The following is a 13152-nucleotide window of genomic DNA, read 5'->3' on the forward strand; positions in this document are numbered from 1 at the left end:
TATTTCCATGCCGAGGTTGATGCTCCAAACGATCCGCTTTATTCCCAAGAATGAAGAATCGGTGTATTTCCCAAATAGTATGAATCATCGTAACATGAGGCGGTCATTCAGCCCAATGAGGCCGTTCTATCTTTCAATGAGATCATGGCTGATTATGTGGCCTAACTCCATCCACTCAACTTGACTCCATATCACGGAATAGTCTTGGCTAGCAAAAATCTATCAATCTCAGATTTGAAATGATTAATTGAGCTAGCATCTACTGTTTATTTGGGGAGAGAGTTCCAAACTTCTACCACCCTTTGTTTGAAACAATGCCCCGTAATTTCTGGTCACCAGCGAAGCAAAGCTGCTGGCCCTGAACAATGTTGCCTACAAAGAACTCACGAGAAGTTTGTTATTTTTGACGTGCTGTTGAGATCAGTGAGAATTTAGTACCAATTCTACAGCGCGATCTGCCGTGATGTCAGAAAACTGTCTAAGCAGCCAATCACAAACCCGAATTCTCACAGACAGGGAACCAGGAAGTAAACAAGCTGCTTTTATTCTGACATTTGAAAAAAGTGACAGAGAGCAAAACAAAGATAGTGGCCCTCACATGGGAAACAGGTCAAGCTGAAATAAAGATGAACAAACATTAAAAAATACATGTTTTTTAAAGTTTATTACAAATCGTAATTTTCATTATTTTGAAGATAATTTGACATTCCACAAAATTAAAATAAGGTTTACAGGTACATAGCGTTTGTTTATGCAGTCAATAAGCAGGTGGGCAAGGAGATGTGGAGTGAATCAGCACATGTTCTCAATCTTAGTGATCATGGAGTCCATGAGCTCCTTTCAGTTGAAGTTGGAGGTGAGGGTGGAGGGAGCAGGGGATACAGGTTTAAGGAAATTGGCGATAGTGGTGAAACAAAGTGCAGGTGTATTGTTATTTTCCAGAATTATCCCAGATCAATGGGCAGTGTTCACACAGGAAAATGAGGCTCGATGTGGCCCAGCCAGATCTGGTGATGGATGACTCAAACAGTTGTGTGACTGAAACACTCACATCTGCACCCTGACAAAACAAAGATTGGTGCCGTACCAAGGGGAACAATTAGGGTGGGAAAGCGCAAAGTTATTTCTGTGGAAAAGGGCATAATACGTGGAGCTGAGGTATTGATTGTCATCATCATATGCGGTCCCTCGAACGAGGATGTCTTGCTTCTGCATGAGTTCACAGATGTTTCAATGAAGGACCCGATATTCCATTCCTGAACACCAGTTGGAGCGGTGAAAGATGCCCGTGCATGGATTTTTTTAACGTGTGGTGACCGTTGCACATCAGACACCACACGGGCTTGATAGAGCTCGGCCTTTATCCAGTGGCAAGGGTTAACCAGGACGACTGGAGACCAGCTCTGCTGCACAGACCTAGAGCACACACATATCGCAGTGTAGGCTGCCCCTGGGCACTCGGCTCTTCTGGGCCCTGTACCCTCATTTATCACTCCTCCGCCACAAACATTCGCCTCACCTCAGCCACAAACATTCACCACCTCTCCGCCATGATCTCTCACTGCTCCTCATCGTTAGCTGTAGATGTACTATATTGAATGAAAGGCCGAAGGCGATGCAGTTCGCGGTTTGAAAGTGATATTTGCACTGATTTGGGGCAGTATTTTTTAGAAGAAAACTCAGAAGGAAATGAATTTGTTGGTGGTCAGGTGACTGTGTTGGGAAGAGATACAGGGAAGTACACAGACTGTGAATCAGACTATGGAGACAGAGAGGACATGACAAGGTTGAGGGGTGGACAAGGCCGGACTTACGATTTGGCGATGTGGCCACCTGCTCAGGGATCGTAGGTCAGGGGGTGTCAGGGTCAAGAGGGTTGTAATGAAAAAAATTACAATAAAAAGTAATAATTCGATGAAAAGTGTTCAGGCACAAATGTATCTGCACGCTAGCATTTTGGCGGTAAAGGTTAATGTTCATCTGGGACAACGTGGTTATATATAAAATGAAAGGACTGGTTAAAAGGAGTGTAAATATGAAAAAGATTGTAGCAGGAACATTCCATATAAAGAGATACAGTGCTTTGAAATTGATTTATGTCGGCAAATCACATGATGTAACATAACATGACATATTTTTTGTAACCTGGCAGTTCTCTGTTTTTTTGTTATTTCGTGAAACTTGCAAGGAAACAAAATGTCGCAAGTACCTAAAAAGATGCTGCCAGGGGCACAGAACAGGAAACGGAAAGCTCAGTTCGTGCCTGCAATGAAGAAAGATGCAGACGTGATGGCAAAATACTTGAAATCTGTTAATGACAACCCACGCTGATACTACTATATACTTCAGCTCAAAGGGACCCAAAATGCAAGTTCGCCCAAAGCACCATTGTCCCCAAGGCCGGCGCTGTGGGTGGAAATGAATATCAATAAGAGAATTTACATCTAGCGAGAGGTTAAGTGAGGTCAGAAGGGGACTGAAAACAGAGGAGAGAAGGCAAGATGGCTTAAGATGGAGAATGAAATCATGAATATGAGGAATGGCTCAGTAGAGGTTGATAGAGGATACCTCCTTGACAATTTCAGGATGGGGCTGGGGTTGCAGAGAGCATTAACTTTAAGAGACAGATGAGAGAAGTATCTTGCAGCAAAATCGTTGACCTTCTGTTGCAGCCAGTCACAAACCAACATTGCCCTATGAGTCACCAATAACGTTAACGTCTGCGGGAACAAAAATACAGGCAAAGTTGACTCTAAGTTTGTGTGAATAATTACAGTGAAACACGTTCGATGTGAGATTGCACAAAGCCGCTGAATGTATTATTTCTGTAATGTACATCCACAAAATAATCATGACACACTATCCACTCTCATGTCTCCAGTCCGACACTACACGGTTGACATTGAATGCCCTTCGGGCAACTAGGGATCAGAGATAAACACTGCCTTGCCACGTGATACCCATATCCTGAGAACCAATAAAAATATCTACATTTTCTTCCCAGTATAGTGGATCAGCTGTAAAATGATCTACTCACATACCTCATCAGATCACTGTAAACTGACTGATCTTGCAGCTGTAATCCCTGTCAAAAGTAAAGAAATGGTTCTGTTTAGATAACAGATCGGCCGAGAAATAGAGTGCAGCAAAAGAGAACTGAAATGATTTGTTTTAAAATGAAAGTGAATACATTAAAGAATAAACAAGATAATTTTCTTACCATGTAAGTGGAGTTTTCATCAAGTGGTTCCGTAGCTCTCTCCTGTACAAAAGTAATTAGATGACAAATATTGGAAACTGTTACACCATGAATCACATGTAGATGCTTCAGATATAATGGCTAGTATAACATCACATATCCTGAGATAAAAATTATAAGAGCTTGTTTACATTATCTATCCCACAAACCAAATTGCAGGAGGTAAATTTTCACTTTTATTGCTGGTTGGGACAAGAGCAATACTGCATCGAATGCCCATTTTAAGCTCCGCACGATATTCGTTTCGGTTGTAAAACAGAAAATTCAGCCCAATATTCTGTATAGCGCCAGAAACATTTTTGGATTGTTGTAAAAACCCAACTGGTCCACTAATGCACTGAGGCAAGGATGCTTGCCACACCTATCCTGCTCTGGGTTATTTGTGACTCCAGTTTACTGCTACTACAGGAACCAAGACTTCGATGGTTGCAAAAGGTGTAGATTCCCTTCTGTTCACTGGCCTCACCAATATAACCACCCTAAGTGGAGGAAGAGCATCTAGGAGGGCACTGAGCACCTCGAGTTTCATCACCGGGAGCATGCAGAAAGCAAACGCAAGCAGTGGAAGGAGCGTAAGGCAAACGAGACTCCCCATCCACCCTTTCCTTCCACCACTGTCTGTCCCACCTGTGACAGAGACTGTAATTCCCATATTGGACTGTTCAGTCACCTGAGAATTCACTTTTAGAGAGGAAGCAAGTCTTCCTCGATTTCAAGGGACTGCCTATGATGATGAGTATATTAATGCAATGGCACCAACCTTTTGCTTTCTTGGAATATTTTCATAGGTCCCTGCTGAGGTCTCACCGATTGTTACAGAGTTGACTGTAGGAATAGAAATTATTTAATCAACAGAAAATACAATCATAGAATGATACGGCACAGAAACAGGATATTTGGCCGAAGCAGTCCATGCCAGCTGTTACGCTCCTCTCGAGCCTCCTCCCGTCTTCCCTCATCTAACTCGATCAGCAGAACCCTCTGTTCTCTTCTCCCTCATATCCCTATCTAGCCGCACATTAAATGCATCTATTCTATTCACTTGAACCACTCCCTGTGGTAACGAGTTCCAAAAATTGCATCACTTTCTGGGTAAAGAACTTTCTTCTGAATTCCGTCTTTGATTTCTTGGTAACTCTCTTATTTTGAGGACCGAGTTTTGCTCCGCACAAGTGATAACACACTGTAATGCCTAGTCTATCAGAATATTTCATAATTTTAAATACCGCTATTTGGTCAACCCTCATCCTTCTCTATTGAAGAGAAAAGAGGCACAGTATGTTCGTCATTCCCTGACAGCAGAAATACAATGGTATACCTATCGTATATTCTCTTCCCCCTCTCCAGTGATTTTATATGCTTTCTATAATATGTTGACTCGAATTGTACACAGTACTCCAACTATGGTATAACCAAGGTTCGATGCAAGTTTAGCATAACTTCATTACTTTTCAATTCTAAACCTTTCAAAATAAACCCGAGTACTTGGGTGGTTATTTAAAGTGTTGCAAAACTATGTCTCTACTTTTATTGATTTTTGTATTTTTACTCCGAGATCTCTTTGCTCTTCCATCACATTTAATTTCAGATTTTCCAAGTAATATGTGATCTCTTTTTTTTCTCACCAATATGAAATATCTCACATTTATCTGCGTTGAAATTTATTTTCCAATTATACACATTATCTGCAAGTTTCTTGATGTATTCCTATAATTTGTGGCAGTTATGTTCAGTATTAACTGTCCACAAAATTTGGTGTCATCCGCAAATTTAGAAGTTGCGTTTTTGATTCCAAAATCTAATTCATCAATTTAAAATTGTGATCAACACTGGTCCCAGCACTGATCCTTGTGGAACAGCACTATTCACCTTCTGCCTCTCTGAATAGCTACCCTTTACCTCTAATCTCTGCTTTCTGTCTTAAAGCCCACTCGCTGTCCATTGTGTTACTTACAGATTGCTCATTCTCTGACCTTATTCATTAATCTGTTATGTGGCACCTTATCGAAGGCCATTTAAAAATATGAATCAGTTACATCTACTCCATTACCCATGTCTAAACTCTCTGTTACCTCTTCAAAACATTCAATGAGATTGGTCAAGCATGAATTTTCCTTTTGAGATCCATGCTGACTATTCATTAATATATATTTGGTTTCAAGATGTTCTTCTATGTTCTCCTTTAGTAGGAATTCCATTAGTTTTCCTACCACCGATGTTCAGCTGACTGGTCGAAAGCCTGGATATGTTTTATCTCCTGTATTAATTATCCAATAAAGAGCTATCCAATTAATCTGGTTCCCTGCCCGGTTTACCTATTGCTCTGACAATTTTTTCCCCATCAAGTGTTTATCGAATTCCCTTTTGAAAGTTGCCAATGAATCTGATTCCAGCAGCATTTCAGTCTGTGCAATCCAGATCAATAGTAAGGAAGGACATTAGCTTGGATGATGTGGAATCGGTATGGGTGGAGCTTTTGCAAAGGGCAGAAAACGTGCGTGGGAGTTGTGTACAGACTACCAAACAGTAGTAGTGAGGTTGGGGACAGCATCAAACAAGAAATTAGGGATGCTTGCAATAAAGGTACAGCAGTTATCATGGGCAACTTTAATCTACATATTGATTGGGCTAACCAAACTGGTAGCAATGTGGTGGAGGAGGATTTCCTGGAGTGTATTAGGGATGGTTTTCTAGACCAATATGTCGAGGAATCAACTAGAGGGCTGGCCATCCTAGACTGGGTGATGTGTAATGAGAAAGGACTAATTAGCAATCTTGTTGTGCGAGGCCCTTGGGGAAGAGTGACCATAATATGGTAGAATTATTTATTAAGATGGAGAGTGACACAGTTAATTCAGAGACTCGGGTCCTGAACTTAAGGAAAGGTAACTTCGATGGTATGAGACGTGAATTGGCTGGAATAGACTGGCGAATGATACTTAAAGGATTGACAGTCGATAGGCAATGGGAAACATTTAACGATCACATGGATGTACTTCAACAATTGTACATCCCTGTCTGGAGTAAAAATAAAACTGGGAAGGTGGCTCAACCGTGGCTAACAAGGGAAATTAAGGATAGTGTTAAATCCAAGGAAGCGGCATATAAATTGGCCAGAAAAAGCAGCAAACTTGAGGACTGGGAGAATTTTATAATTCAGCAGAGGAGGACAAAGGGTTTAATTAGGAGGAGGGAAATAGAGTACGAGAGGAAGCTTGCTGGTATCATAAAAACTGACTGCAAAAGCTTCTATAGATATGTGAAGAGAAAAAGATTAGTGAAGACAAACGTAGGTCCCTTGCAGTCAGATTCAGGTAAATTTATAATGGGAAACAAAGAAATGGCTGACCAGTTGAACAAATACTTTGGTTCTGTCTTCACGAAGGAAGACACAAATAACCGTCCAGAAATATTAGGGACTGAGGGTCCAGTGAGAAGGAAGAACTGAAGGAAATCCGTATTAGGTGGGAAATTGTGTTCGGGAAATTGATTGGATTGAAGGCCGATAAATCCCCGGGGCCTGATGGTCAGCATCCCAGAGTACTTAAGGAAGTGGCCCTAGAAATAGTGGATGCGTTAGTGTTCATTTTCCAACAGTCTATCGACTCTGAATCAGTTCCTATGGACTGGAGGGTAGTTAATGTAACACCACTTTTTAAGAAAGGAGGGAGAGAGAAAATGGGTAATTATAGACCGGTTAGCCTGACATCAGTAGTGGGGAAAATGTTGGAATCAATTATTAAAGATGAAATTGCAACGCATTTCGAAAGCGGTGACAGGGATCGGTCCAAGTTAGCATGGATTTATGAAAGGGAAATCATGCTTGACAAATCTTCTGGAATTTTTTGAGGATGTTTCCAGTAGAGTGGACAAGGGAGAACCAGTTGATGTGATGTATTTGGACTTTCAAAAAGCTTTTGACAAGGTCCCACACAAGAGATTGGTGTGCAAAATTAAAGCACATGGTATTGGGGTAAAGTACTGACGTGGATAGAGAACTCATTGGCAGACAGGAAGCAGAGAGTCGGGATAAATGGGTCCTTTTCAGAATGGAAGGCAGTGACTAATGGGGTGCCGCATGGCTCAGTGCTGGGACCCCAGCTCGTTACAATATACATTAATGATTTAGATGAAGGAATTGAGTGTAATATCTCAAAGTTTGCAGATAACACTAAGCTGGGTGGTGGTGTGAGCTGTGAGGAGGATGCAAAGAGGCTGCAGGGTGATTTGGACAGGTTAGGTGAGTGGGCAAACGCATGGCAGATGCAGTATAATGTGGATAAATGTGAGGTTATCCCTCAATAGCAAGAATGTCCTTCCTCAGATTAGGAGACCAAAACTGAACACAATATTCCAGTTGAGGCCTCACCAAGGCCCTGTGCAACTGCAGTAAGACCTCCCTGCTCCTATACTCAAATCCCCTAGCTATGAAGGCCAACATATCATTTGCCTTCTTCACCGCCTCCTGTACCTGCATGCCAACTTTCAATGACTGATGAACCATGACACCCAGGTCTTGTTGCACCTCCCCTTTTCCTAATCTGGCACCATTCAGATAATATTCTGCCTTCGAAGGTTCATCAGACTGATTCCCACGATGGCTGGACTGACATATGAGGAGAGACTGGATCGACTGGGCCTGTATTCACTGGAGTTTAGAAGGATGAGAGGGGATCTCAGAAACATATAAAATTCTGATGGGACTGGACAGGTTAGATGCAGGAAGAATGTTCCCGATGTTGGGGAATTCCAGAACCAGGGGACATAGTCTTAGGATAAGGGATAAGCCATTTAGGACTGAGATGAGGAGAAACGTCGTCACTCAGAGAGTTGTTAACCTGTGGAATTCCCTACCATAGAGATTTGTTGATGCCAGTTCATTGGATATATTCAAGAGGGAGTTAGATATGGCCCTTACGGCTAAAGGGATCAAGGGATATGGAGAGAAAGCAGAAAAGGGGTACTGAGGGAATGATCAGCCATGATCTTATTGAATGGTGGTGCAGGCTCGAAGGGCTGAATGGCCTCCTCCTGCACCTATTTTCTATGTTTCTATGTTTCTATCATAACAGCTCAGTGCATGAATAAATATCTCCTCATCACACATCTGTCTCTTTTGACAATTACCTTGAGTCTGTGTCCTCTGCTTACTTCTACCACTGGAATCAGTCTCTCCCTATTTACTCTGTCAAAGTATTTCACTTTTTTTGAACACCTCTTAAATCTCCACATCAGCTTCTCTGCTTCAGCTTCTCCAGTCTCTCTGCAGAACTGAATTCCCCATCATTGGTATAATTCTTGTAAATCTCCTCCACTCGCAATGCGAAGCCAAAAATCCTTCCTCAATCAATGAACCATTGTAGATTCCAATGGAATTACACAGAACAATTGATTTACATGATAAGAAATTGCAGCTTTGTTGGATTTCCTTTCTGGTACAGATTTTTCAGTGGATTCTCTGTTTATCAAATTCAAGGCTGCTGCATCATAAATTCTATTTTACAGTAAAACGGTGCCGTTGGAACAGACTTAAACAATGAATGAAATGTAGGAGAGACTACTAAACATTGGGAATAATTTAGATTTGCATAGATGAAATAAAATGAAAGATAGCGAGTTGGAAGCCTGTTTTACATTTCTCCATATAAATCCAGATATCACCACTTTTATGCTGCGGCAGAATGGCAAACTTACCCCAATTCTTCATAATTTGAGTGTTAGTCGAGCACCCAATGAATAAACAAAATCAATGTTTTAGCTTCAGGAAAGTTTCCATCTCCTTGTTCATTCTGTATCTCTGTAAAAATCTATCAGCCCCTGAGCTGATACAAGGACTGCACAAGTCTCTGCATGCTGAGACCATCACAGGGAAATAAGAACATAAGAATTAGGAACAGGCGTAGGCCATCTAGCTCTTCGAGCCTGCTCCGCCATTCAATAAGATCATGGCTGATCTGGCCATGGACTCTACTCCACTTACCTGCCCTCTCCCCGTAACCCTTAATTCCCTTATTGGTTAAAAATCTATCTATCTGTAACTTGAATACATTCAATGAGCTAGCCTCAACTGCTTCCTTGGGCAGAGAATTCCACAGATTCACAACCCTCTGGGAGAAGAAATTCCTTCTCAACTCGGTTTTAAATTGGCTCCCCCGTATTTTGAGGCTGTGCCCCCTAGTTCTAGCCTCCCCTACCAGTGGAAACAACCTCTCTGCCTCTATCTTGTCTATCCCTTTCATGATTTTAAATGTTTCTATAAGATCACCCCTCATCCTTCTGAACTCCAACGAGTAAAGACCCAGTCTACTCAATCTTTCATCATAAGGTAACACCCTCATCTCTGGAATCAGCCTAGTGAATCGTCTCTGTACCCACTTCAAAGCCAGTATATCCTTCCTTTAGTAAGGTGACCAAAACTGCATGCAGTACTCCAGGTGCGGCCTTACCAATACCCTATACAGTTGCAGCAGGACCTCCCTGCTTTTGTACTCCATCCCTCTCGCAATGAAGGCCAACATTCCATTCGCCTTCCTGATTACCTGCTGCACCTGCTAACTAACTTTTTGGGATTCATGCACAAGGACCCCCAGGTCCCTCTGCATCTCAGCATGTTGTAATTTCTCCCCATTCAAATAAGATTCCCTTTTACTGTTTTTTTTCCCAAGGTGGATGACCACACACTTTCCGACATTGTATTCCATCTGCCAAACCTTCGCCCATTCGCTTAACCTATCCAAATCTCTTTGCAGCCTCTCTGTGTCCTCTACACAACCCGCTTTCCCACTAACCTTAGTGTCATCTGCAAATTTTGTGACACTACACTCTGTCCCCTCTTCCAGGTCATCTATGTATATTGTAAACAGTTGTGGTCCCAGCACCGATCCCTGTGACACACCACTAACCACCGATTTCTAACCCGAAAAGGATCCATTTATCCCGACTCTCTGCTTTCTGTTCGCCAGCCAATTCTCTATCCATGCTAATACATTTCCTCTGACTCCGCGTACCTCTATTTTCTGCAGTAACCTTTTGTGTGGCACCTTATCGAATGCCTTATGGAAATCTAAATACACCACATCCATCGGTACACTTCTATCCACCATGCTTGTTATATCCTCAAAGAAATCTAGTAATTTAGTTAAACATGATTTCTCCTTCATGAATCCATGCTGCGTCTGCTTGATTGCATTATTCCTATCTAGATGTCCCACTATTTCTTCCTTAATGATAGTTTCAAGCATTTTCCCCACTACAGATGTTAAACTAACTGGCCTATAGTTACCTGCCTTTTGTCTGCCCCCTTTTTTAAACAGAGGCGTTACATTAGCTGCTTTCCAATCCGCTGGTACCTCCCCAGAGTCTAGAGAATTTTGGTAGATTATAACGAATGCATCTGCTATAACTTCCGCCATCTCTTTTAATACCCTGCGATGCATTTCATCATGACCAGAGGACTTGTCTACCTTGAGTCCCATTAGCCTGTCCAGCACTACCCCCCTAGTGATAGTGATTGTCTCAAGGTCCTCCCTTCCCACATTCCCGTGACCAGCAATTTTTGGCATGGTTTTTGTGTCTTCCACTGTGAAGACCGAAGCAAAGTAATTGTTTAAAGTCTCAGCCATTTCCACATTTCCCATTATTAAATCCCCCTTTTCATCTTCTAAGGGACCAACATTTACTTTAGTCACTCTTCCGTTTTATATATCTGTAAAAGCTTTTACTATCTGTTTTTATGTTTTGCACAAGTTTACCTTCGAAATCTATCTTTCCTTTCTTTATTGCTTTTTTAGTCATTCTTTGCTGTTGTTTAAAATTTTCCCAATCTTCTAGTTTCCCACTAACCTTGGCCACCTTATACGCATTGGTCTTTGATTTGATACTCTCCTTTATTTCCTTGGTTATCCATGGCTGGATATCCCTTCTCTTACCGCCCTTCTTTTTCACTGGAATATATTTTTGTTGCACACTATGAAAGAGCTCCTTAAAAGTCCTCCACTGTTCCTCAATTGTGCCACCGTTTAATCTGTGTTTCCAGTCTACTTTTGCCAACTCTGCTCTCATCCCACTGTAGTCCCCTTTGTTTAAGCATAGTACGCTCGTTTCTGACACAACTTCCTCACCCTCAATCTGTATTATAAATTCAACCATACTGTGATCACTCATTCCGAGAGGATCTTTTACTAGGAGATCGTTTATTTTTCCTGTCTCATTACACAGGACCAGATCTAAGATAGCTTGCTCCCTTGTAGGTTCTGTTACATACTGTTTTAAGAAACAATCCCGTATGCATTCTATGAATTCCTCCTCCAGGCTACCCCGTGCGATTTGAGTTGACCAATCGATATGTAGGTTAAAATCCTCCATGACTACTGCCGTTCCTTTTTCACATGCCTCCATTATTCCCTTGATTATTGCCCGCCCCACCGTGAAGTTATTATTTGGGGGCCTAAAAACTACGCCCACCAGTGACTTTTTCCTCTTACTATCTCTAATCTCCACCCACAATGATTCAACATTTTGTTCATGGATAGAGAAACAGAGATTGGACCTTATCAAAGTAAATGGATTTTCATTCAGTTGTAATTTGATTAAAGGTTTGTTTCCTTTCACCATTCGCATCTTTGTCTTGTGTTGAAAAGGTATGCTAAACAGAACACTGGGCTAAACATGCTTATTGCATCTAACGGGAAGCATGTGAAAGCCCGGGGAATAGAGAGTTATGCTGATTGAGTCAGATAAGGAAGAATGGGAGAAAGCTCAAGTGGAGCATCACCGCGAGCACAGACTATTTCTGTGCTATATGCTCCATGCAATTCTATGTAATTTTTTTGTTCAAACTAGCATTAAGCATGCTCTGCAATTACTTCATCTGCAAAGCATAAAACGGATATTGTTGCCTGAATATTTCCCTCATTACAACAGTGGCTGCACTCCAAATGTACATCATTGGCTGTAAAGCACTTTGAGAAGTCCGATGGTTGTGAAAGGCGCTATATAAATCCAAGTTTATCTTCCTTTAGCTACTGTTCATTTAGGTGCCAGGATAAAGCTTCAAAATCTGTATGATATATAGTCAGTTAAGTTAATTTCAAATCAAGAAAAACTGTTACAACCTGCATTGGCACAGCAGCCTGGAAATGCTCAAGTATTTCACTTACCGTTAACTGGTGAACTAATGTTCGCATCATTTTGCCCCTGCGCTTGACCGCTCATCCTAAATAAATGTTGCAGAATGCACAAAACGTGAACTTTTCAGCAGTATATGTTATTGCAATAGTTCATTAAACATGATCTGCAACAAAAATTATATTAATTCATGGCCAATTATTAATGAAAACTGTTTTATTCTGACGGGGAGCAGAAAATTTCATGAATACGAGTTGCTCTCCACGTCAGGAGTCCAGACTTTGAGTGAAGAGTGGGAGAGTTCTATTAAAATGAAAGATAGTGAGTTGGAATCCTGTTTGACAGACTGATCCAGCACCGTCTCCAGTGCACCAGTGCAGCCTTCGGCCGCATGAGGAAAAGAGTGTTTGAAGACCAGGCCCTCAAAACTGTCACCAAGCTCATGGTCTACCGGGCCGTAGTAATACCCGCCCTCCTGTATGGCTCAGAGACGTGGACCATGTACAGTAGACACCTCAAGTCGCTGGAGAAATACCACCAGCGATGTCTCCGCAAGATCCTACAAATCCCCTATGAGGACAGACACATAAACATTAGTGACCTCATCCAGGCCAACATCCCCAGCATTGAAGCACTGACCACACTTGATCAGCTCCGCTGGGCAGGCCACATTATTCGCATGCCAGACACGAGACTCCCAAAGCAAGCGTTCCACTCGGAACTCGTCCACGGCAAACAAGCCAAAGGCAGGCAGAGGAAACATTACA

At 41.9% G+C, this 13152-nt stretch overlaps 1 protein-coding gene across 2 annotated transcripts in view; it reads right to left on the reverse strand.

The window, feature by feature from the left end:
* Positions 1-632: 632 nt before the first annotated feature.
* The window catches only part of LOC139240314 (cell adhesion molecule CEACAM5-like), a 132328-nt gene continuing 119808 nt past the window's right edge, over positions 633-13152 (reverse strand). For both annotated transcript variants that reach the window (XM_070868788.1, XM_070868789.1), the window contains 5 exons: positions 12418-12473; positions 4020-4084; positions 3221-3262; positions 3042-3085; positions 633-2720 (listed from right to left, as the gene is read on the reverse strand). In XM_070868788.1, the coding sequence (XP_070724889.1) occupies positions 2714-2720; positions 3042-3085; positions 3221-3262; positions 4020-4084; positions 12418-12473 (214 nt within the window). In that variant the 3' untranslated portion in view covers positions 633-2713. The remainder of the gene's footprint in view (positions 2721-3041; positions 3086-3220; positions 3263-4019; positions 4085-12417; positions 12474-13152) is intronic.

The sequence above is a fragment of the Pristiophorus japonicus genome, chromosome 31 (genome assembly GCF_044704955.1).
Source record: "Pristiophorus japonicus isolate sPriJap1 chromosome 31, sPriJap1.hap1, whole genome shotgun sequence".
Lineage (NCBI taxonomy): Eukaryota > Metazoa > Chordata > Chondrichthyes > Pristiophoridae > Pristiophorus > Pristiophorus japonicus.